The 26475-nt window shown below is 38.0% G+C and overlaps 1 protein-coding gene and 1 long non-coding RNA gene across 2 annotated transcripts in view; one reads left to right on the forward strand and one right to left on the reverse strand.

Moving 5' to 3' along the window:
* Window positions 1-4938, forward strand: part of LOC133642645 (uncharacterized) — a 28130-nt gene extending 23192 nt beyond the window's left edge. Inside the window, exons 3-4 of the long non-coding RNA XR_009824561.1 lie at window positions 3104-3289; window positions 4500-4938. This is a non-coding gene — a long non-coding RNA (uncharacterized LOC133642645). The remainder of the gene's footprint in view (window positions 1-3103; window positions 3290-4499) is intronic.
* Window positions 1-26475, reverse strand: part of LOC133642643 (UV excision repair protein RAD23 homolog A-like) — a 41640-nt gene that overhangs the window by 828 nt on the left and 14337 nt on the right. The window contains exons 5-9 of the mRNA XM_062036976.1: window positions 22228-22355; window positions 17524-17611; window positions 9059-9189; window positions 6048-6209; window positions 1-1787 (exon numbers count right to left, since the gene is read on the reverse strand). The exon at window positions 1-1787 is cut by the window's left edge and continues 828 nt beyond it. Of these exons, the coding sequence (XP_061892960.1) occupies window positions 1674-1787; window positions 6048-6209; window positions 9059-9189; window positions 17524-17611; window positions 22228-22355 (623 nt within the window). The 3' untranslated portion in view covers window positions 1-1673. The remainder of the gene's footprint in view (window positions 1788-6047; window positions 6210-9058; window positions 9190-17523; window positions 17612-22227; window positions 22356-26475) is intronic.

A 26475-nucleotide genomic window follows, 5' to 3' on the forward strand; every position in this document is an offset into this window, starting at 1 on the left:
GAGTGTTTTCATGCATATTTGTACGTACTATCGTAAGCAAGTTAGTGTCGTTAGCATTAACTAATACGCTAACACGTTTACAAGTGTCTTTGGTAATCATTTGAACTTACAATAGCACTTCTTTTTGTATTTTTGAGTTTCGAAAATTCACTAAAACATTTGTTAAGTCTGTTTAGCCGATTGGAGTTAGCTTCCGCAGCTAGTGGGTCCGTGACAATGACTTCTGTTTGTTTTTGCTCAGCAGTTTTACGTAAACATTTACAAAATCTGTCTGTGTAAATAACTCCTTGCACAATGTATGTATATATCTGCGGCTTATAGTCCGGTGCAGCTAACTTATGGAAAACTTTTTTATTTTTCTGATATTGAATGGGTGCAGCTCTATAGTCCGGAAAATACGGTACATAATTGCCCCTTTGATTACCAAACCAACTGATTAAAAACTTGCTGGTGATCAGCTATTTCGAACGCGTTTATAACATTTTTATTTGAAAAGGATTTCAATGACAAAAATAATCCTAAAATAGTTTGGTGTATCAAATATTGAATTTCAAACTGCATTTGGACACATATTTCTTTCTGCCCAAATGGAAATACATGTATCAATAAAGAACAAATGCCGTATTGACAAACATTATTTCCAGACATGTAAAATGAAGTGACCTGGGGGCAACTAGCATTGTGGAGCAATTAGTTTGACACCAGTTGAACCTTTTCCGCTAATTGTTTTTTGTCACTAAGACCTAATCCTCCAAATTTTAAATCAAATAAATTCTTAGGAGTTCCTTTCTGTGTGTAGTGAATTGACTATATTTTAATATTCACATGTTTATGTCCATCAAGGTTGAATGGAGGCAACTGGAATCATTGTGTTTGTTGTCTTGCACAAGCAGCGCGTGCAAAAATAAGAATATAGTGGAGAGTCCACAACTAAAATGTATAAAATACCTAAAATTGAGCGACTTGAGCTTTTGGACCAGAAGATCTGTTCTCTTTTGTTTTGCTTTTTTACTTATAAGCAGCAACTTGATTTTTGAACAAAAGTAAAGTTTGTAATCTGCACAAGAGGTTTTCTGGGCAATGTATGACGTCAAAAGCTACGAGCGGAGCTAACAAGTTCATTTTGAGGGATTTGAAGTTACAGGAAAAGAAAAAAGATTGTGATTGGCTGCTGCCTTTGCGGACAGAGAAAAGGTGAGGAAGAAGGGAAGCCCAAATGTTGCCTGTTCATCCCGCCCACTTCCCAACATGTTGCTACAGCATTAACAAACTTAGACCATGCAAACTGATTACGTAGTTTTGTTTTGGAACTGTATCACATCTGCACGCACACAACAAGCGCAGCAACTTCAGCCCCCCTTTAGTGTTCACCAAGCGCATCTAAAATCAAACAAAGACCACACATTCCATTGGAATTCACGTGGATTCAACCATTTTTCCACTTTTTACCTTCCATGAGCTAACTTATCATGACCTTCCTGCACAAATTTGCCTCGTTTTTTTTCTTCTTTAAATCGTCATAAGCTGACCCCGTCCTATCCCAACCCCTCCCCCCTTCCGGCTCTCCCCCTTTTTGTTGGGTGGAGCTGAGGTTGGTGGCTGTACAGTGAATTGGGGGTCCAGTCTTTGAAGGGGGGAGGGCGGGAGCAGGACGGCGGTGGGCTTCGGCTTCTTCAGTCGTCTTCCAGGCCCTGGTTGAGGAGGAAATTGGCGGCCAGGTTCTCGTTCTTTTCGCAGGCAAAGTAGGCCTGGATGACCAAGGCCTCGGGGAAGCCCAGCGCTTTTAGCTGATAGAGAAAAGAAAGATGGATTTCAAATGTGAAATACACATTGTAAATGTATATAAATACATTTATTCATGTACTGTATTTTCCGGACTATAAATCGCACCGGCCGAAAATGCATAAAAAAGAAGGAAAAAAACATAAGTTGCACTGGAGTATAAGTCGCATTTTTTGGGGAAATGTATTTGATAAAACTCAACAGCAAGAATAGACATTTGAAAGGCAATTTAAAATAAATAAAGAATAGTGAACAACAGGCTGAATAAGTGTACGTTATATGAGGCATAAATAACCAACTGAGAACGTGCCTGGTATGTTAACGTAACATATTATGGTAAGAGTCATTCAAATAAGTATAACATATAGAACATGCTATACGTTTACCAAACAATCTGTCACTCCTAATCGCTAAATCCCATGAAATCTTATACGTCTAGTCCAGTGGTTCTTAACCTGGGTTCGGCGGAGGTCAAGACACACCCGACTCATCGTGTAAATACAAACTTCTCCCTATCGGCGTATTACGGATACGGCAACAGCTGACTGATTTGCAGGTGTGTAATTTGTTGTAGTTTATGCACTGTGTTGGTTTTGTTGTTTGAACAAGGTGATGTTCATGCACGGTTCATTTTATGCACCAGTAAAAAAACATGGTAACACTTTAGTATGGGGAACATATTCACCATTAATTAGTTGCTTATTAACATGCAAATTAGTAACATATTGGCTCTTAACTAGTCATTATTAAGTACTTATTAATGCCTTATTTGGCATGGCCTTATTATAACTCTAACCCTGACCCTAAACCTAACCAAATAACTCTAAATTAAGTCGTTATTACTTAGAATATGTTCCCCTAGTGTCCAAATAACTCTAAATTAAGTCTTTGTTACTTAGAATATGTTCCCCATACTAAAGTGTTACCAAAAACATATAACTTTGTCTTGAATTTGAAAAAATATATATATATTTTATTTTTCACTAAAGAAGGGTTCGGTGAATGCACATATGAAACTGGTGGAGTTCGGTACCTCCAACAAGGTTATGAACCACTGCTCTAGTCTCTTACGTGAATGAGCTAAATAATATTATTTGATATTTTACGGTAATGTGTTAATAATTTCACACATAAGTCGCTCCTGGGTATAAGTCGCACCCCCGGCCAAACTATGAAAAAAACTGCGACTTATAGTCCGAAAGATACGGGATATAAAAACACGCTTATACACTACATGTATTTATTCATAGTCACATGTCACAATGAAGAAGTCGTATTTTGTTCACCCTCACTACACTGTGGTTATAATTCTGTCCAGCAGATGGCAGCGTTACTCTACATGGCTACAAGCACTTCCATTTATCATCCAGTGTGACTCTTCAGTCCAAAAGAGTGACCATGGGGTTCTTGCTCACCTCCCTGACTAGACTAAGATGGATGCAACAATGCACCGAGACATCCCGGATGAAAACCAACGCTTGAGAGGAATGGGTGAAACTGACTACAGGTAGGTGTGCCAAGCTTGTGGCGTCGTATTCAAAAAGACTTGAGGTTGTAATTGCTGCGTCAACAAAGTATTGAGCAAAATCTGTGAATACTTATATGTACATGTTGTTGTTTTTTAATACATCTGCAAAAATATATACAGTACAGGCCAAAGGTTTGGACATACCTATTTCTTTATTTTCATGACTATTTACATTGTAGATTGTCACTGAAGGCATCAAAACTATGAATGAACACATGTGGAGTTATGTACTTAACAAAAAAAGGTGAAATAACTGAAAACATGTTTTATATTCTAGTTTCTTCAAAATAGACACCCTTTACTCTGATTACTGCTTTGCACACTCTTGGCATTCTTTCCATGAACTTCAAGAGTTAGTCACCTGAAATGGTTTTCACTTTCAAAGGTGTGCTTGAAGCGCATGGTGTGTGCAAAACAGTAATCAGAGTAAAGGGTGGCTATTTTGAAGAAACTAGAATATAAAACATGTTTTCAGTTATTTCACCTTTTTTGTTAAGTACATAACTCCACATGTGTTCATTCATAGTTCTGATGCCTTCAGTGACAATCTACAATGTAAATAGTCATGAAAATAAAGAAAGCACATTGAATGAGAAGGTGTGTCCAAACTTTTGGCCTCTACTGTATATATTTTTTACAACTTATGGGGTATTGTGTGTAGAATTTTGAGAAAAATTATATTTGGAATAAGGCTGTAACATAAAATGTGGAAAAATTGAAGCGCTGTGAATACTATCTGGATGTATCAGTACTTTTTGAGGACATTTAACAATGCCGTGATAACGTTAATAACCATGATCATTTTGGTTATGGTAACTGTGATAGTAAATTATATTGTTTGATCCTCAATCCATTTTTTTAGTGGCACTTTTGTGTTTGCTCTGATTGAACTCCTCTGATACAAAATGCACTAACAACCTATGACTGTGTGGATAAAAACAACATGTTGTTCCTGATACAATCATACAACTTGTTTTTGTGTTGGCAAGCATTTATTTGACTCTACCTCAAACAACTTGCACTGAGCCTAGTCTATAAAATCCGCTACACCTCCCTGATACCGATGACCGCCATAACCACAACACCAGGGGGAGCTCCACTAACCCCGTTAAACCCAGATTCCGATCTAACAAAGGTCTTAACTCATTTTCCTTCTATGCCACATCAATATGGAATGCGCTCCCAACAGGTGTAAAAGAAAGGCCTTCTCTATCCTCCTTCAAAACGCACTAAAAGAACACCTCCAGTCAACTTCAATCCTTGACTAACACCCTCCCCCCTCCACATCCCACCTCCCCGGATTGTAAATAACCAAATGTAAATACCGTATTTTTCGGACTATAAGTCGCAGTTTTTTTCATAGTTTGGCCAGGGATGCGACTTATACTCAGGAGTGACTTATGTGTGGAATTATTAACACATTAGCGTAAAATATCAAATATTATTTTGCTCATTCACGTAAGAGACTAGAGACGTATAAGATTTCATGGGATTTAGCGATTAGGAGTGACAGATTGTTTGGTAAACGTATAGCATGTTCTATATGTTATAGTTATTTGAATGACTCTTACCATAATATGTTACGTTAACATACCAGGCACGTTCTCAGTTGGTTATTTATGCCTCATATAACGTACACTTATTCAGCCTGTTGTTCACTATTCTTTATTTATTTTAAATTGCCTTTCAAATGTCTATTTCTGGTGTTGGGTTTTATCAAATAAATTTCCCCAAAAAATGCGACTTATATATGTTTTTTTCCTTCTTTATTATGCATTTTCGGCCGGTGCGACTTATACTCCGAAAAATACGGTAATCAAATGTATATACTTGTTCTTTTGCTTTCTAACTCACTATGTTCACTGCTCGTTGTACATATCCTACCAAGTCAGACCTACACTGTTTCAATGTCTATTTCTCTTAGGATGCAATTGTTGATGACTGAAGTGCTGATATCAATAAACCTAACCCCCCCCCCCCCCCCCCATCCAACCCCTGGATTGTAAATATTGTACATAATGTAAATAATTCAATGTATATACTCTGATGATTAACTTGTGTGCTGACTGTATTATGCTGAAAGTATATATTTGTACCATGAATTGATCTACGTGGACCCCGACTTAAACAAGTTGAAAAACTTATTCGGGTGTTACCATTTAGTGGTCAATTGTATGGAATATGTACTGTACTGTGCAATCTACTAATAAATGTTTCAATCAATAAAAAAAAACAACTTTCATGTATTTTCCTTAACCTCCTGAGAACCAACGTCCACTGCAATGGACATTTGTGTTTTGCCAGAAATTTCAGGAAAAAATAAGTCCTTTATGTCCACTGCAGCAGACGCTGGTGAGAGCCAAGTTACAGAAAAGATATGTGATGTTTTTACTAATTTCGCAATCTGGGTCACCGCTTGCCTTCAGCCAAAACACTGAAGTAGAAAATAGAGGAATAAAATGTAATTTACTAGTATTCAGTAAACCACTGGTACTTTAATGCAAAACGACAGGCAAATTAAAGAAATAACTTTGAGAGTAAAACACGTTCTCTTCACAGCCAAATAACGTACCGAGACAGAACTAAAAACTGTGGCCCAAAAAGCGAAGTATGAACTATACTAGTGTTGAAAATGTCTCACACTTCTTATGACACAAAGACAAAAAGCTCAGCAAAAGCTCAGCTTGACCTGTCCTCACACTAATAAGGACACTCAAGAAAGGATGACTGCTCTCACCCTCTCGATGGCTTCTTTCTCTTGAGGTGTGACTTGGATATAGTTGACAGGCGCGCCCTCCTCGCCCGCAGCCCCAATGTCTCCCACCTCTGGGGCCTCGCCGCCTTCGCCCACTGGCTCGTTCAACATCTGGATAAACAGCTCCTGGTGCTGACTGATTTGCTGCAAAGAGGGTAAAAAAGGCATAAATCAATACTTCACAAGGACAGTGACACCTCGCCCCATTGTGCAAACTTTACATTTACCAACCACAGGCTGAATACAAATATGCTGCTGTTGTCCCAGTGGATCAAGGTTTCAGACACTTATATTGTGGCTGGCTGATAGATCTCTGCTGCTCAGTTCATTCAGCACACCAATGTTGGCTACTTTTAGTGTGCTTATTAGGTGGGCTTTACGACATTGTTCTAGTTTTCTAGCCCAATATGAAGCAATGGACAAGGGACGTGTGCTTTGAAACATACAGGAAGTAGCCACAGCATTAAAGGCCTACTGAAAGCCACTACTACCAACCACGCAGTCTGATAGTTTATATATCAATGATGAAATCTTAACATTGCAACACATGCCAATACGGCCGGGTTGACTTATAAAGTGCAATTTTAAAATTCCCGCCACACTTCCGGTTGAAAAACTCCTTTGGATATGATTTATGCGCGTGACGTCACAAAAGCAACGGAAGTGGTTGGACCCCATCGGACCCGATAGAAAAGCCTCTTGTTTTCTTCGACAAAATTCCACATTATTCTGGACATCTGTGTTGGTGAATCTTTTGCAATTTGTTTAATGAACAATGGAGACTGCAAAGAAGAATGTTGTAGGTGGGATCGATCGGTGTCTTAGCGGCTAAGTACAATACTGTAATATCTGTGATATTTGCATTAGTCTACTGTGTCTTTAAGGGTTTGGGGAACGCGCATGCGCGAGTGAGTTTGCGGAGAACTTGAGTGTGTGTGAGCGTGAGTTGTTAATAAAGCGATTGAGCAGCGCGTCCTCGTCTGTGTGACTCCTTCTCCACTGCGGGGCATTACAATACTTACAGCAACACAACAAGGACTACTTACTACGCCTAGCCGATGCTTGCCGCCAAACCCACGGGTGAAGTCCTTCGTCGTGCCGTTGATCGCTGGAATGCAGGTGAGCACGGCTGTTGATGGGTTTCTATCTTCATTTGAGAACGATGCTATCGCGCTAGCTCAGTAGCTAAGTGTGTCACCGATGTATTGTCTTGGAGATAAGTCACTTTAAATGTCCATTTCGCGTGCTCGACTCTCATTTTCAAGAGGATATAGTATCCGAGGTGGTTTAAAATACAAATCTGTGATCCACAATAGAAAAAGGAGAGAGTACATAGTTCTGTGAGGTCCGGTTGCTAAGTTGCTAACTTAGCCTTAGCGTCGTTAGCAACAGCATAGTTAAGCCTTACCAGGCTGAGAATTTTTAACCGTGTAGTTACATGTACATGGTTTAATATTATTGTTGGTCTTCTGTCTATCCTTCCAGTCAGGGGTTTATTTATTTTGTTTCTATCTTCATTTGAGAACGATGCTATCGCGCTAGCTCAGTAGCTAAGTGTGTCACCGATGTATTGTCTTGGAGATAAAAGTCACTTTAAATGTCCATTTCGCGTGCTCGACTCTCATTTTCAAGAGGATATAGTATCTCAGGTGGTTTAAAATACAAATCCGTGATCCACAATAGAAAAAGGAGAGTGTGGAATCCAATGAGCCAGCTTGTACCTAAGTTACGGTCAGAGCGAAAAAAGATACGTCCATCACTGCCTCTCAAGTCCTTCACTGTAACGTTCCTCATCTACGAATCTTTCATCCTCGCTCAAATTAATGGGGTAATCGTCACTTTCTCGGTCCGAATCTCTCTCGCTCCATTGTAAACAATGGGGAATTGTGAGGAATACTAGCTCCTGTGACGTCACGCTACTTCCGGTACAGGCAAGGCTTTTTTTTATCAGCGAGCAAAAGTTGCAAACTTTATCGTCGATTTTCTCTACTAAATCCTTTCAGCAAAAATATGGCAATATCGCGAAATGATCAAGTATGACACATAGAATGGGTCTGCTATTCCCGTTTAAATTCAAAAAAATCATTTCAGTAGGCCTTTAAGTCCTTTTCCACCGCAGGAACTTTCCTCCATCCATTTTCTACCGCTTATTCCCTTCGGGGTTGCGGGGGGAGCTAGGGCCTATCTCAGCTACAAACAGGCGGAACACCCTGAACAAGTCGCCACCTCATCGCAGGGCCAACACAGATAGACAAACAACATCAACCTATCCCCAGCTGCATGTCTTTGGAGGTGGGAGGAAGCTGGAGTACCCGGAGGGAACCCACGCAGTCACGGGGAGAACATGCAAACTCCACACAGAAAGATCCAGAGCCCAGGATTGAACTCAGGACCTTTGTATTGTGAGGCAGATGCACTAACCCCTCTTCCACCGTGCTGCCCAGGAACTTTCCTATTTAAGAAAATTCCTTTGTGTTTCCGCCAAAAGTTACCCGGATAGATTTAGTACTTCATGAACTTTAAAGTTCCTGCCAGCTAGGTGGGACTTTTGGAATGTTCCTCATCAGGGGCAGACTGTGCTGTCGAACGCTGATTGGTGGAACACAGTCGGAGGCTTTCCTGAAACTTATTTTCCCAACACAACAGCCGCAATTACAGAATGCTAGACGACTTGTTTAATTCTTATTTAGATGACAACAAATCACTGTCACACGCTTGTTGATATACAGTACTGTATAGCACTATATTGTGATCAAAGTGTACAAACTTCTACTAAAATATTGACTTTTGTCTAGGCTGGAACTCATTATTCACATGTACATTGTTTCTTATTGAGTAAATTGCTTCAATATACACACTTTTCTATTTACAAACCATGTTCAAGAACCAATTAGGTTAGTAAACCGAGGTCCTACAGTATGCCTCTGCTACATCTAATATGTGGAAATGGCTTTGGACAGAGCGCAGAACGAGTGTGTGTGAGATGGTGTAACCTGCAAGAGTTGAGGGTTCTCCCTGCCGAGCTGCTGCAGAAGAGCTGGAAGCAGGGTTGGGTTCTGCTGGATGGCCTGTCTCATGTGAAGAAACTGGGGCTGGGTCCGCAGGAATGCAAGTGGGTTCTCTCCTGGAGAGGGAACAAAACACACTCAACTGTTAGCCATGGAGATAAAAACGGAGTTCCGATAAAGAAAGATGGCTCAGTAAAACTACGACAGAGTGGAAGGAGAGCAAAGGGCCAAGGGTAGATGTCAAAGTGAAAAAGACCAATATTGTGGTGAAATGTTTGACCTTATCCTGCATAATAAAAGCAGCAAACAAAGCAAGGTCGTATTATATTTTTGTAGCCAACATCTTATATGTTTCACTTACATAACTAATGTTTTATTCAAACACATGCATCTACACCAGGGCTGCACATTACGTCCATCGCCAGCTACAGGTCTATGGCGGAGGGTGTGTCAGTCCATCACCAGCCAGGCATTTAAAAATAGACCTAAAAATTTGCGATCATCAACGTCACTTGATTGACATTCTCGGCACCCGAGGGTCTTGTGAGACGACGCTGGCTGCTGCCAGATCATTATTAGGAAAAATGACCTACAGGAAGGTGAGAAACACTTTTTATTTCAACAGACTATCGCGCCTGCCGTCAAAACTCTAAAGACAGACTGCACAGTTCCTGTCTTCATAATAAAAGCGCTGCTTCATCCTGCCTGCGCTAACAAAATAAGAGTCTCCGAAAGCTGGCGTGCACAAGCTAGCAAGGTACGGAGTATTTCTTGTAAAGTGTATAAAAAGGAGTATGGAAGCTGGACAAATAAGATGGCAAAAAGCAACCACTTTCATGTGGTATTGGACAGAAATTAGGACTTTTTTTCCTCCTCCATTTGAAAATGCGGACGTTATCATCACAACTGTCTGATTCCAATCAATGCAAGTCATCAGAATCAGGTAATACACCAACTTATATTCTTGTCTTCAATAAAAAAAAGGAATCTGTATGTGTTAAACATGCTTGTATTATCATTAAACACATTTAACTTGTCAACAAAAACGTCTCTTTCATAAATAAATAATTATATTCTTGTCTTCATAAAAGAAAGGAATCTATGTGTTAAACATTCTTGTATTATTATTAAACACATTTAACTTGTCAACAAAAACATCTCTTTCATAAATAAATAATTATATTCTTGTCTTCATTAAAAAAAAGGAATCTATATGTGTTAAACATTCTTGTATTATTATTAAACACATTTAACTTGTTAACAAAAACGTCTCTTTCATAAATAAATATAAATTCTACATATAAATGTACCGTATTTTTCTGACTATAAGTCGCAGTTTTTTTCATAGTTTGGCCGGGGGTGCGACTTATACTCATGAGCGTCTTATGTGTGAAATTATTAACACATTACCGTAAAATATCAAATAATATTATTTAGCTCATTCACGTAAGAGACTAGACGTATAAGATTTCATGGGATTTAGCGATTAGGAGTGACAGATTGTTTGGTAAACGTATAGCATGTTCTATATGTTATAGTTAATAATAATATGTTACGTTAACATACCAGGCACGTTCTCAGTTGGTTATTTATGCCTCATAAAACGTACACTTATTCAGCCTGTTGTTCACTATTCTTTATTTATTTTAAATTGCCTTTCAAATGTCTATTCTTGGTGTTGGGTTTTATCAAATACATTTCCCCAAAAAATGCGACTTATACTCCAGTGCGACTTATATGTTTTTTCCCTTCTTTATTATGCATTTTCGGCCGGTGCGACTTATACTCCGGAGCGACTTATAGTCCGAAAAATACGGTATATCCACTTGGTCAATTGAAAAGTAGCTGGCCTGCAGAAAAAGTGTGGGCACCCCTGCTCTACAGTTTGTATGTTGATGCTAACAAGTTGTGTCCACATAGCAAACATCCAATGAATACCTTTTCAAATGTGTATGTGCTAAACTCCATTTATCATACTTTATCAGTCTTTTCCCGTTGTAAAAGTGCAATTTCAATGTGATGTGAATTTATAAGAATGTATAATCAAATCATAACAAGACTCAGCTTAGAGACAATTTGGCAACGCTTCGCCTCTTAGTGAAAATAAGTAAATCAGTGGTGTTCAAAGTGTGGCCTGAGGGGCCATTTGTGGAACACATCTTTTCTTAATATCTTCTTTCATGTGCTTTAACAATGAACCCAAATCAGAAAAAAGAGCAAAAAGGAACAATGCAATGAAAACTGAAATCCATCCATCCATTTTCTACTGATAGGCGCTGGAGCCTATCTCAGCTACAATCGGGCGGAATGTTGATGCAAATAATGAATATAGACACACATATTTGTCTTAGGCCTGGGCGATAAATCACTTTTATAGATAAATTCTAGCTTTTTGATGCAGACGATTGAAATAAAAATACGTAAATACAAATAAATAAATAAATAAAAATAGTTTTTTTCCTCTTGCTTTGGCATATTTTTTTTTGCCCAATGAGCTTCCTTAGCGGAGATCCACAAGCCTAATGCTATTGTTGCCAGTGGAGGCAACATGCGTGGAACAACTGACTGCACGTTGCAAAGTTTCTGTAAAAAAGGCAGCAGCACAACGAACTTATTCCAGAGCATCGAGCCAAGTGGGGGCAATGCAACTCTTCTCAAGGCGAACAAGACCGCAACAACAACAACTCCACCTAAGAAGCGTACAGCAGGTACCATGTACAGCAGGAGAACAATGCACAGAGCTTGTACGTGTGCTGTAGCAAAACAATTTAAAAAATATATATATGCCGTATTTAATGATCAATAAAGTAATATATATAACAAGTGCATTGTCTTGACACTAACAAGGAGCTCAAGATAATTTAAGGTAAAGCCTGCACTTACTCTAAAACTAGTGTTATACTTTATTTGCATGCAAAGTACAATAATACATTTTTATTTACAGTAGTATTTTAATCAAAATAGAAGTTTTAAGTTTGCACTGTACTGATCTGCTGGATTTGTATTAATATTGAAAGGTTATTGGTATCTTCATTGATTTAGTGGAGTGTATTTATTTGCATGCAATATGAAATGTTACGTATGTATGTGCTAAGTATTTTTTTCAAGGCAGAAGTTTTAAGGAGGCCACGGGGAAGACCCAGGACACGTTGGGAAGACTATGTCTCCCGACTGGCCTGGGAACGCCTCGGGATCCCTTGGGAAGAGCTGGACGAAGTGGCTGGGGATAGGGAAGTCTGGGCTTCCCTGCTTAGGCTGCTGCCCCCGCGACCCGACCTCGGATAAGCGGAAGAAGATGGATGGAAGTTTTAAGTTTGCACTTAATTAATCTCAATATTGGATATTATTATTTATTTGCATGCAATGTACATTTTTGTATTTTATTCAAACAGAAGCATTGCCCCCGAGAGAAAGCTCTTAATACAGTTCTTTGAAACTTATTGCATAAAAAGTACAGTTCATATCCAGTCTAAAAATAACATTATACAAATTAGAATTTCGCTTAAAGTAGGGTGCGGTGTCATTTCAAACTACTAGGTTTTGATCATATAAAAGCAAAACTTGTTCTAAATTATCTCTGTCATTTGTAGTCATTGGTTTCTTTAAAAAAATAGGGGAAAACATTTTTTTGTGGAAAAAATCTGAAATTGTATTTTTAGGTCACACTGCCCAGTTTAAATATATGTATACTAGGGGTGTGGGAAAAAATCGATTCGAATACGAATCGCGATTCTCACGTTATACAACTCAGAATCGATTCTCATTTTTAAAAAATCGATTTTTTTATTTTATTTATTAAAAAAAATAAAAAAATTTATAATTAAAATTAATCAATCCAACAAAACAATACACAGCAATACCATAACAATGCAATCCAATTCCAAAACCGACCCAGCAACACTCTGAACTGCAATAAACAGAGCAATTGAGAGGAGACACAAACACGACACAGAACAAAACAAAAGTAGTGAAACAAAAATGAATATTATCAACAACAGTATCAATATTAGTTACAATTTCAACATAGCAGTGATTAAAAATCCCTCATTGACATTATCATTAGACATTTATAAAAAATAAAAAAAAGAACAATGGTGTCACAGTGGCTTACACTTGCATCGCATCTCATAAGCTTGACAACACACTGTGTCCAATATTTTCACAAAGATAAAATAGTCATATTTTTGGTTTATTTAATAGTTAAAACAAATTTACATTATTGCAATCAGTTGATAAAACATTGTCCTTTGCAATTATAAAAGCCTTTTACAAAAATCTACTACTCTGCTTGCATGTCAGCAGACTGGGGTAGATCCTGCTGAAATCCTATGTATTGAATGAATAGAGAATCGTTTTGAATCGGGGAAAAATCGTTTTTGAATCGAGAATCGTGTTGAATTGAAAAAAAAAAATAAAAAAATAAAAAATCGATTTTGAATCGAATCGTGATCCCAAGAATCGATATGGAATCGAATCGTGGGACACCCAAAGATTCACAGCCCTAATGTATACATACAATTATTTATCCTTTGTTTTAACCTATTTCATTACAAATGGCACGATGATATCCGTAATCCCCACTCCTCTGTTGTATATTGTAGTTTTTACCAAAAAGTTGAAATTGTAATCCAAAGTAGAGTTTTTTTTACTATGCAGGTTGGGACAGAAGTCCTCAAGTATCTTGCTATCCTGTTCACGGGTAAGGCTGGGTGTCATGGCCAATTTAATTTCAACTCAAAGTTCTAAGAGTCTTTCTTCAAGTGCAAAATAACAGCAGTAAATATGTTTACTATTTTTTGAGAACACTTATTTTAGACTAAATACACAGCCAAAACACAGAAATGTTATTTTGAAGGCCAGTTGCAGAGCTGCGTGCGGAGAGATGTGTAGCAGTTCTGTCAAGTTACGGCTGACATCCTTTCTTCACAGTAAGTTTACACCACATCAGCAGTCACCTTAAAAGACTCTCAGAGAAGCCTGGGCTGATATTTGGTAAGTCAATGAATCGACGATATATAAAAATGAAGTCAGTAAGTTTTCCAGCATTGATAAATCGCTATGTGTTTGCTTCAAGAGCATTCACGCTTTTCATCGGTTTCAGCAGCTGTGCACGTGTGTGCCTCAGTGGAAAGAAAAGACGGGGGTGAAAACATCTTGTCCTTCATCAAGTGATTTGACTCTGTGAGGCGAAGCGGAACCGCGGCTCTTACGTTGATATTGAGGTTTGTGGTTTTTTTTTTATTATTGTGCGTGTTCGGCGAGTTTGTACTACAAATAAACGGTGGTAGTTATAACCGCTTTAAAACTCTCGACGGATTAAAATGATGAAAGAACTGTCATTCATAACTGCACTTGTACGGACGGACTGACTAGCACTAGATTTAGTGCTAACATGTAAACAACAGACATTGACGTCGTTCCCCAATCAAATGACTGTGTAAACAACTGAGCTACAGTATTCATATTAAATGTAAAGGATGTGTCAAGTTGAAACTCTGTTCAACGGGAAGTGAACTCACGTGACGTCACATTAACCAGAAGTGAAACAACTGATTACCCTTTACAATTAAAGATAAACAAATTCATGGCCCTGCAATGAGGTGGCCCCAGCACGCCCCGCAACCCCGAAAGGGACAAGCGGTAGAAAATGGACGGAAATTTAAACAAATAAAACCAATATGGGTCTTATGAAGCCAGAACAATAAATTATGTTTCCTCTGCCAAGAAAGTATATTGTGTCTATTTATTTTAGTTAATAAAAAAATGTAACTTGGTTGAAATATTTAAGTGTGTGTATAAGTACTTTTTGACCACATTCAACAACACCGCGATAATAATGATAACCGTGATCATTTTGGTCACAATAACTTTATTTAGCCATTTTGTTTATCGTTTAAGTTGTGCATATTTATTCAAGTGCAAAATTTCGCTTACAAAGTATATTTAATTTGTATTACCGGATTTTTCGGACTATAAATGGCTCCGGAGTATAAGTCGCACGGCCGAAAATGCATAATAAAGAAGGAAAAAAAACATATATAAGTCGCAGTGGAGTATAAGTCGCATTTTTTGGGGAAATTTATTTGATAAAACCCAACACCAAGAATAGACATTTGAAAGGCAATTTAAAATAAATAAAGAATAGTGAACAACAGGCTGAATAAGTGTACGTTATATGAGGCATAAATAACCAACTGAGAACGTGCCTGGTATGTTAACGTAACATATTATGGTAAGAGTCATTCAAATAACTATAACATATAGAACATGCTATACGTTTACCAAACAATCTGTCACTCCTAATCGCTAAATCCCATGAAATCTTATAAGTCTAGTCTCTTACGTGAATGAGCTAAATAATATTATTTGATATTTTACGGTAATGTGTTAATCATTTCACACATAAGACGCTCCTGAGTATAAGTCGCACCCCCGGCCAAACTATGAAAAAAAACTGCGACTTATAGTCCGAAAAATACGGTATATATTTGTTTTATTTAACTTGGTATTTAAAAATTTACATTTCAATTGCAGTGTTGAAATATAGAAGAAATACAAGTTAATTGCATTTGAAAGGGTATACTGCCATTATTAATATGTATTATCAATACAATGGTTATACAGTGGTTAATTTGGTCACAAAAAAAATTATAATTTGTGGGTCAATATATCGTTATTGGCCCAGGCATACCCTCAGTTACAAATTTAATCAATAAAAATGAGTTTCAGTCAGTGTTTACATTGCAGGATTGAAAGGAAATGTGGTTCACTTGGATCACTTCAAGCCAGCGAGAGCGGCCGTAAATCTTTACCAACACGAGTTGCGATGGCCTCTGTTACTGTACCTCCATCGCCTGCGGAGAATGCTGCCAAGTCCCTCACTTTCTTTTGTTTTGCCGCAGACGGCTTGTTGTTGGAATGTAATTTTAGCATAAGGGCATGTCGCCACAGCAACGTCTGTGTTTCATTTTTGTTTTGGGTTCAAAAAATAAACGCGTCCCCAGTGTCCTGTCAATAGTGAGTCACATCCAGGCAGAAACATTTCCTGGTGAGGATGATGTAACACTCTGCCTCGCTATAAGTGGCGCTGTAAGCAAACAAAGCCAATGGAACCACCAAAAACTACAGAAGAAGAAACTTTATGATTTATTCTGTTACTCTGGCCTTGTGGTTAGAGTGTCCGCCCTGAGATCGGTAGGTTGTGAGTTCAAACCCCGGCCGAGTCATACCAAAGACTATAAAAATGGAACCCATTACCTCCCTGCTTGACACTCAGCATCAAGGGTTGGAATTGGGGGTTAAAGCACCAAAAATGATTCCCGGGCGCGGCCACCGCTGCTGCTCACTGCTCCCCTCACCTCCCAGGGGGTGATCAAGGGTGATGGGTCAAATGCAGAGAATAATTTTGCCACACCTATTGTGTGTGTGTGTGTGTGTGTGTGTGTGTGACAATCATTGGTACTTTTTTTGGGCAAACAGCGAATTGGAATTACCGTATTTTTCGGAGTAAAAATCGCACCGGAGTATAAGTCGCACCGGCCGAAAATGCATAATAAAGAAGGAAAAAAACATATATAAGTCGCGCTGGAATATAAATTGCATTTTTGGGGGAAATGTATTTGATAAAACCCAACAGCAAGAATAGACATTTGAAAGGCAATTTAAAATAAATAAAGAATAGTGAACAACAGGCTGAATAAGTGTACGTTATATGACGCATAAATAACCAACTGAGAACGTGCCTGGTATGTTAACGTTAACATATTATGGTAAGACTCATTCAAATAACTATAACATATAGAACATGCTATAAGTTTACCAAACAATCTGTCACTCCTAATCGCTAAATCCCATGAAATCTTATACGTCTAGTCTCTTACGTGAATGAGCTAAATAATATTATTTGATATTTTACGGTAATGTGTTAATAATTTCACACATAAGTCGCGCACCCCCGGTCAAACTATGAAAAAAAACTGCGACTTAAAGAGTCCGAAAAATATGGTAAAATATTATGGCGTGTGTTATTATTGTTTATGTACTGCATGTTTAGTTGATAAATGATGACGAGGTTTTGTTGACAACTGTTGTTGTCGCCCCATAGAAACGACAATACCGTTTTCAGTTTTCAGACCTTCCCAATCTGGAGCCAGTTTTCAAAAACTTTAGTTTCAGACCACCAAAAACGTGGAGATAAAAGGCTGAAACGGTACATATCTTCACCATTTCCACCTAAACACGGTTCTGTGGGGACAGACCCTAACATGACTACTAGTGGGCGGGGGAGAGGAATAATCACCCATATGTCTTGTGAATCAATATTGCAAAATTTTAAAGCTCGCGATCCATAAGCAATCAAATGGATTATTTTACTCAGCCCTATTCACAAGTGAGGGAATTCTAGAACGTGAGATCAACAGGAAAAATAAGAGTCTGCAGTGAAGTTTCACCTTCTGCTAGAGACGGAGCTTCAGTGGGTCCAGACGCTGGAGTGGACGCAGGAGGGTTCGTCTCTTGGATCGGACTGCTAGGTAGACCCTGGAAATACAAACATGACCCCGCTGTCAATCCAACACATAGGATTTATGAGGACTGAGGAAATAGATTTTTATGAGTAATGTTTTAAAAGTGGGATTGGCATTAAATTCTCACACAATTAAAGATTAAAAAGGCAAAAACAATACTGGCTTGGTACGAAACGCAGATTTAAAATCACCAGTCCAAACTGTAAACCTAGGAGAAACACTGTCCAGTCGTCCCTCGCAATTAATTGGTGTCAGACATGACTGCGATAAACAAATTTCCACCAAAAATTATGATTAATATATATAGAATATTTTCATAGTAGGAGCTTAAAAAAACCAAAATAGTTGTTTTTCAATTATTAGAGCCCTCTAGACATGAAATAACCATATAGTCACCTTTATACTGGTTTCCCCCAATAAAATAGCCTTGAGTGTTTGCTACTGTAGATTCCAATGGTAGCTCCTAGCGTCATTGTTATGGCCATCACCTAGCCACTAAAACACGTAAATACTTTGTCACATCCTGGGTAATTTCTCTAAGTGAGGCTTTTTTACACCGCAGGAACATTCCCATTAACCCTGGTGAATGAAATATCTCCCTTGGTTTCAACCAAAAACTAATCTTGTAGATTTAGTCCCACATAAAGAATTTTTAGTTCCTAGTAGCGAGGTAGGACTTTCGGGAGTTCCCAGGAATCTTAAAGGGGTCGAACCCTGATTGGTTGAACACAAAACACTCTGTATTTGTAGTTTCAGCTGTCATTAGCGTATGCGAGGGCAACTTGTTTATTTCTTGTGTTTCTATTACAACAAACTTGACAACGGAGAGAAAGAAGAATGAAAGGAACTTTATACTTGTGGGAACTTTTGTGGGGCTTCTTTGTGCTGAAGAACGCGATTAGTGGAATTATCTTGCAGTGTTTTTACTCAGCCATAGTCTTTAAACTTGTTTGCAGTTCCATGCTGTTTTTACAAACTTAATTTCCATACGCGAAGCTACAAGAAATGGACTGACTTTTTAGACGTATTTACAGAGGATTATAAAGTATTTAGTTGGACTTTGAAGCGGCGAGGCAAGCTGCTCACTGGGACTCCGATCTTGTAGTTTGAAGAGAAATGTGAAATGAAGGACGAGTGGACCAAAGGTAAATCACATCAAATATTTGCTATTTACTTTGTTACATGCTGTTTAAGTAGTCAGTGACACACCATTTGTGTAGTTATTAGCCTGAACCCACGTGAACCGCATGCTAACAGGCTAACGCTTAATCTGATGTGTTTATGTTGTTGCCGTGGGATAAACACTGGCATTTATTATTTATATATTGTTATTTACAGCAGAAATTAACTATAAGGACCCGCTGGACCATCATGAATTTTCGGACTGCTGGACACTGTGCACAAAAGCCTGAATTTCTATGTAAAATAAATCAGTTACACTTTGTTTTCAAATCATATTGTTTTGTAAATTATTGCTTGGCATTTCATTTACTTACACTTAAGTAAAATAAATATGACCAAATATTGTTTGTTTATTCGCATGGTATAAGTGTAGATATACTATACCACTCATCCATACATCATCAGCCTGATGTGTATAAACTGAACTGTGAATTGCGGTGAGTTTTAATTATTACCTCTTATCACCATGACTATCATTTCAAATCTAAGAACTCATCGAACAAGCGTCTGCCTTTTTTAATCCAAAGGGCTCATTTAAAATTGCTTATTTTAGCTTTGATACAACAGCGCCTCTGTCTACAACATTGTCCCGCCCACGTTACCATCTGATTGGTTATGCAAACCACACAAGGGTAAGAGGCAGAGGATATCAGAAGCTAAGTCTTTGGCAGGACTTTCAAACACATGGCAAGGAGAAAAGTGCTCTGGTGGATGTACGGATGTGCTGAGGTAAACAGAGAAAACTCTCCCGAAATTGTAATAAACATTGCATTCCTCTACTTGTCACAACTACAAGTAACGTTACTATGAGCAGAATAGCATAAAAACTTAACATCAGCGGCAGCTCTGCTCGCTCAGAGACGTCTCTGTGAATCACTTGAAACAAAGCTGCCGAAAATATCGAAATGGAAACAGTCTGTTAGAGTACAAACATGTTTGTGTGACTGAAAAAGATTAAAAAACTCAAAGTAAATGCAGTCTAGTTTTACTGCAGATACATACAAAGATGATAGAGAATAGTGTGTGCCACATGAGAAGCTGCAAAACAGCAAAGCAGTTTGTCATGCGTGATTAGTATCCCTGAATTATTTTGTATACCTATGCTGCTATATATATATATATATATGTATATATGTGTGTGTGTGCAAGCGTGTAGACTGCCTAACAATGCATAATAATACAAAATGTGGACTGTTACAATCATGCCTTGATAAAGATGTTAATAATATAATGTATGATATTTCTACCTAAATAATGCTTTACATTACGTTTTCTACTTTATATCACTGCATGACAATTAGGGCTGGGCGATAAAACAATAACAATATATATCGCGATACACATGTGATCAATATCAATAGAAAATGGGGTCGATAGAACGTTCGATAATTTCACTGAGTTCTGTTAGAAAAAAATAGGAAGAAAGGCAGAGCCGGAACCGCACGGCATTCTGGGGGGTGTAGGCAGACCTATCACGGCCGAGCCTGAACCGCAAGGCATTCTGGGAAATGCTAACAGGAAAAAAAAAAAAAAAGCAACAACGGCTAGCTGACGACGAGGAGTGAAACGAAACGGAAATATGAGTGCGGCAGCACGAGAGGAAATTGTAAATAAAAAAGGAAACGTCACGTCACCAGTTTGGCAGTATTTTGGATTTTTTAAAAATCCGATACGAATCAGAGTAATACCGTCTGCAAACTTTGCAAGGCCGTCGTCCCGACCAAGTCTGGGAACACGACAAACTTATTTTAGCACCTGAGCCGCTCTCACCCGCTGGAGTACAGCAGTATCAAACAGCCACAACCATCTACATCAGCCGGTGCAAGTGGAACAGCACCGAAGCGGAAACAACAGACCACCATCGTCTCGATGGTGGTCTGTTGTTGCCGCAGACAGTATTACTCGGCAGCAGTGCCATACGACAAAAATTCAAAACGTTATAAAGAAATAACGGATGCAGTGGTGTATCAATTAGCGAAGGACATGCTAGCGCTCAGCATAGTTGAGAAGTCTGGGTACAAGAATCTCATACACGTGCTCGACCCCCGTTATGTTCTACCTGGCCGAAAGCACTTTTCCAAGACAGCTATTCCTAAGCTTTACACAATGTGCAGGGAATCCGTGGAAAAGGAGATACTGAAGTTGGTTTGATTTTTCCATAAATGACTGAAGAGGGTAACAGGTTTGTTTTGTCACAGATGTTCAGACGCAAGTTTATTCCGATGTTTACAATATTCTGTAAGACATGTTTGTTTCTGCTTGCTTAATGTGACTGTTATTTATTTGCATACTGTATATTGTTACCAATATGGCTTTAAAGCCTGAGTTGTACACTACTAATTTCTTAATTACAATACTTTGCACATTTTGTTGGATTAAGCATTTATTTAATGTCAATATTTGCACATCGACCAGTATTTTCATTTATCTGACTGTTTTTCATAATGCTGACCTCGTTCTAAAGGTTAAAGGTTATATTTAAAATAAAAGTATTTAAATTCAGCCTTTTTTCTCCTGGTCTTTATTTAGAATAGTTTTTTGTTTTTTTATCAATAATTATCGATATCGACTGATATAAAACACTTATATCGTGATACATTTTTTAGTCATATCGCCCAGTCCTAATGACAACGTCTTAATAACTTTTTCCATTTTGTAAGAAAGTGTAATATTTCTAAGTGATTAGCCTGCTAACCATCACTTGTGAATTTTAAATCATTTTATCAGTCACAGTTGATGTTATTAGGGAGGGACGTAACTCCAGCCTATCTGTGTGGCAGGGATACAAATTATTTAGGGATACCACACTTCAGGGAGCTATTTATTTGTTTAATATTTTATTTAATTGTGTAAGAGATGCTACTGTGCCAAAATACCCCCTGCCCTGTTTTTATTTAATTTTGTACTTGTTTTTAAATTAACAAGCTTCAGGCATTTAAACTAAGTTCAGTGTTGCAGTTTGTAATAGTATTATTTAAAATTCTAATTATTCTAGTATTATTCAAAATCTTAACGCCAATATGTCACTTGCTATCCCCTCTAAGGTTTCTCATTGTAGCCCATTGGGTTGAGTTTTTTCTTGCCCTGATGTGAGATCTGAGCCGAGGATGTCATTGTGGCTTGTGCAGCCCTTTGAGACACTTGTGATTAAGGGCTACATAAATAAACTTTGATTGATTGATTTTTACTGTAAATGAATATTTGTTCCAAATATCGGTTATCGGCCTCCTTCACTACTAATAATCCATATCGAACCCTGAAAAAATCATATCAGCCGATCTCTATAAAGAACATGGGAGTGGGACGGCAGAAGAGGAAAACAAATCTCTTGCAGCCAAGAGGTTGCCAAGGAACACACCCAGGCTGAAGAAAAACATAACCTTCTTACATGTTGATGATGAGCATAGTTGTACTGTGTGTGAGTCAGAGCACAAGAGAAAGACTCACAGTAAGAAGGTACTCCACAGCTCTATGAGGGTTGTTGAAGCTGGCCCGTAGTGCTGCTACCACTCTCTCCCTCTCATAACCCATAGACATGATCTCGGTTAACATTGCTTCATACTCTGCTCCAGTCACTGGAAAAAAAAAAAAACATTTTCAAATTTAGCTGTGTATGCAACACCAGGAGATTTCAGTTGTACCTTCTTGAATAACTTTTAGCGTGGTCAACGACATGCTACTTTTACTTCAAGACTTAAATCAAAAGGTGTTAACCAGGGAAGTACCTATCGATCGGACGATTTTTGTGAAAAAGTATGTGATTGGTTATTGCCGAATAATGCCTTTTATTGTTCATCATGAATGCTGATCCACTCTGGCTGACAAGCGGCTAGTAGCTAATTATGTGTCTCCATACACAGTGTGCAGCGTCTCGCCCAAACTAATAATAATCACCTCAATTACTGCAAATAAACTACATTTATTAGTATCATTTTCACCTATTATATCACTGGAGGATGGGGCTTAACAGGTTACACAAGGTAACAAAGCCAGGTGCAGGCATACTCCGCTTTAAAAAACACCAGGAAGTAAATGTGTAGTATAGTTTAAAAAGTGTCGATGGAACGACATTAGAGCAGAAAGTAAGTAGTTATTACTGGAAATTGACAAGTAGTTTAATTAGAGTCTCGACAGAGGAAAACATTAAGTGTTAGTGTGCCAGCATTGTCACAGTCACACGTAAAAGGAGGATTGCATTCATTAATAAATTGGTGGTGTCGATATTAAGGGTAGAATCAGTATACACAGTGATTTGTTTGATATTTTTATTTTCTCAAAATCATTTTTATTGTTGTTGTAGTTCATGCCTACAAACTCAGAGAATAATTCCCTGGACACAGGAGGGCTTTGAGTGCAAAAGCCAAAGGACTTAAATGAGTAGTCGATAGTAGTTTTTGCTTTTGTTTAATTATTTTGTACGACTGACTTTGTTTTGTTCAAACAATTGTATGTAAAAACAATAAGGAAGTAGTTTAAAGAATGTGTTGATATTGTCAAACTGTCAATAGCATTCACCATAAAAATATTGAAAATTGTGCAGTTAAAACATGTGATCGGTATTGGTATCGACCGACCTCACTCATGGATGATTGTATCGGAATCGGCAACATAAAACCTTGATCGGAACTTCCCTAGTGTTAACATGAGGATCTGAATCTTTCAGACTTTTTGGGAGAAACAGATGGAGTACTTAAAGATATATTTATATTCCACGTCACATACATACACAGTGGTCTGAAATAGCAACATGACATAAAGGCATGTGCACAATCTACGAGGTGGCCTGGGCGGAATCTCTGTTCCTAATCAGGACTGCACAATAGAGACAGCTTTTCTTACAGCTTAAATATAGGTAGGATTTATTGCTCTGTGGCCTGTAAAACAGCAGCTGCAGTATATGGCATAAAATATATAAGCCACATTGTATATATGGTTGGGACTAGACCTAAGCTGATACTTGATAAGTCAATTAATCAAACGATAAATAAGAATTAACTTGATAACTTCGCCAGGCTAGATTAATCACTATGTGCATGTGTGTTTACAAGCTCTTTGCATCTGTTTCAGCAGTTGGGGGCATTTGTACTGCATGCACATAAACTAATAATGATAACCGCTGTAAAACTCCTAAGGGTTGGTGTTATCGTATCAAATTAAAATGATTGACAAAGTGTGATTGATAAACACACTTTGGTAAAATTATGGACCGACTAACGTTTGCTCGCTAGCTAGCTTAAATGCTATATGAAAACAAAAGACAACATCTTTCCCCATTAAGAAACAACACTTGTTTAAAGGCCTACTGAAATGAAATTTTTGTATTTAAACGGGGATAGCAGATCCATTCTATGTGTCATACTTGATCATTTTGCGATATTGCCATATTTTTGCTGAAAGGATTTAGTATAGAACAACGACGATAAAGTTCGCAACTTTTGGTCTCTGATAAAAAAAAGCCTTGCCTCTACCGGAAGTAGCGTGATGTAGTCAGTTGTTCACTTCCTCATATTTTCCTATTGTTTTCAACGCAGATAGAGCGATTCGGACCGAGAAAGCGACGATTACCCCATTAATTTGAACGAGGATGAAAGATTCGTGGATGAGGAACGTTAGAGTGACGGACTAGAATGCAGTGAAAGACATATCTTTTTTCACTCTGACCGTAACTTAGGTACAAGCTGGCTCATTGGATTCCACATTCTCTCCTTTTTCTATTGTGGATCACGGATTTGTATTTTAAACCACCTCGGATACTATATCCTCTTGAAAATGAGAGTCGAGAACGCGAAATGGACATTCACAGTGACCTTTATCTCCACGACAATACATCGGCGAAGCTCTTTAGCTACTGAGCTAACGTGATAGCATCTGGCTCAAATGCAGATAGAAACAAAATAAATAAATCCCTGACTGGAAGGATAAACAGAAGATCAACAATACTATTAAACCATGGACATGTAACTACACGGTTAATAATTCTCAGCCTGGCAAAGCTTAACAATGCTGTTGCTAACGACGCTGAAGCCAACTTAGCAACTGGACCTCACAGAGCTATGATAAAAACATTAGCGCTCTACCTACGCCAGCCAGCCCTCATCTGCTCATCAACACCCGTGCTCACCTGCGTTCCAGCGATCGACGGCGCAACGAAGGACTTCACCCGATCACAGATGCGGTTGGCGGCTAGCATCGGTTAGTGGCTAGCATCGGCTAGCGTGTCTGCTATCCAAGTAAGTCCTCCTTGTGTTGCTACAGCCAGCCGCTAATACACCGATCCCACCTACAACTTTCTTCTTTGCAATCTCCATTGTTCATTAAACAAATTGCAAAAGATTCACCAACACAGATGTCCAGAATACTGTGGAATTATGAAATGAAAACAGAGCTTTTTGTATTGGCCTCAATGGGGGAGCCATACCTCTGTTCTACTGGCTACGTCACGCGCATACGTCATATCCAAAGGAGTTTTTCAACCGGAAGTTTAGCGGGAAATTTAAAATTGCACTTTATAAGTTAACCCGGCCGTATTGGCATGTGTTGCAATGTTAAGATTTCATCATTGATATATAAACTATCAGACTGCGTGGTCGGTAGTAGTGGGTTTCAGTAGGCCTTTAAACACATTACTGTCTAAACAACTAAGATACAGTACTCACAGTAAACAAAGGCCAGCTGTTTTTGCAAAAATGTGATCAGTCTACATTCGACAGTGTCGAGTTGAAAGAGGGTGTTTTCAACAAGAAGCGATCAAATACGTGACATTGCATAAACCAGAAGTGAAGCAAAGTGATCACTCAATTTGCATTTTTGAAAAAAACATTCTAAAACATTAACAAATTAAGATTAAAAAAAAGAAAAGATTAAAAAAGTACTGAAAAATGAACTGTATTTAATTAGGATATTGAAAAGTGTATTCTTCAATTACAATGTTAAATTATTAGGGCTGTCAAAGTGAACACGATAACGCGTTACATCCGGTCTTACTACCATAACAAAATGAAAAATCGTCTTACATTACGATCATGCTTTGTCAAGAATGTTTTGTAATGTTCTACCTAAATAAATGTTTTCTGGCAAATTGGAATCAAGTGTATATTCTTTTATAACATGCTCTAATTGATAGTCCTCAATTACAGAATGTTTATCAGGCTGAATATTACACTTTAATAATAAATGGAGAAGGTTAAAACATTGTCATGCAAAGATATGAATACCATTAACTTGTATAACATGTATTGTACAGAATATCAGAAGCATGTGTTCAGATAGAAATATCACAGTTTACATTACCAAACATCTTTGACATCCAAACCATGATCGTAACAAACCACATTTTGTGTTATTAGTGCGTGAAACTGGTGTACTCCTCCTCTGAATACAAGTGCTCCTACAGCAGGAATACAAATTCTGTATTCCCACAAAATACAAAATTTGGCAAGACAACAACACACTGCAGGAATTTTTATTAAATTCTCATTAAAAGCATGTTCATGTCCTTTTTCATTAAAGCAAACCAAGTGGCCAGTCATGGTAATATAAACTTGAAAATTATCTGTCTTGAATACACGTTCTCACAAAAAATCATACTTATCAGCAATTAATCGTGGTTAATTTTGAGTTTATTATGAACAAACACAACTTTTAATCGTTTGACAGTCCTATAAAATATACGAGAAATACAAGTTTATTGCATTT

This window comes from Entelurus aequoreus, linkage group LG25 (genome assembly GCF_033978785.1).
Source record: "Entelurus aequoreus isolate RoL-2023_Sb linkage group LG25, RoL_Eaeq_v1.1, whole genome shotgun sequence".
NCBI classification, from domain to species: Eukaryota; Metazoa; Chordata; class Actinopteri; order Syngnathiformes; family Syngnathidae; genus Entelurus; species Entelurus aequoreus.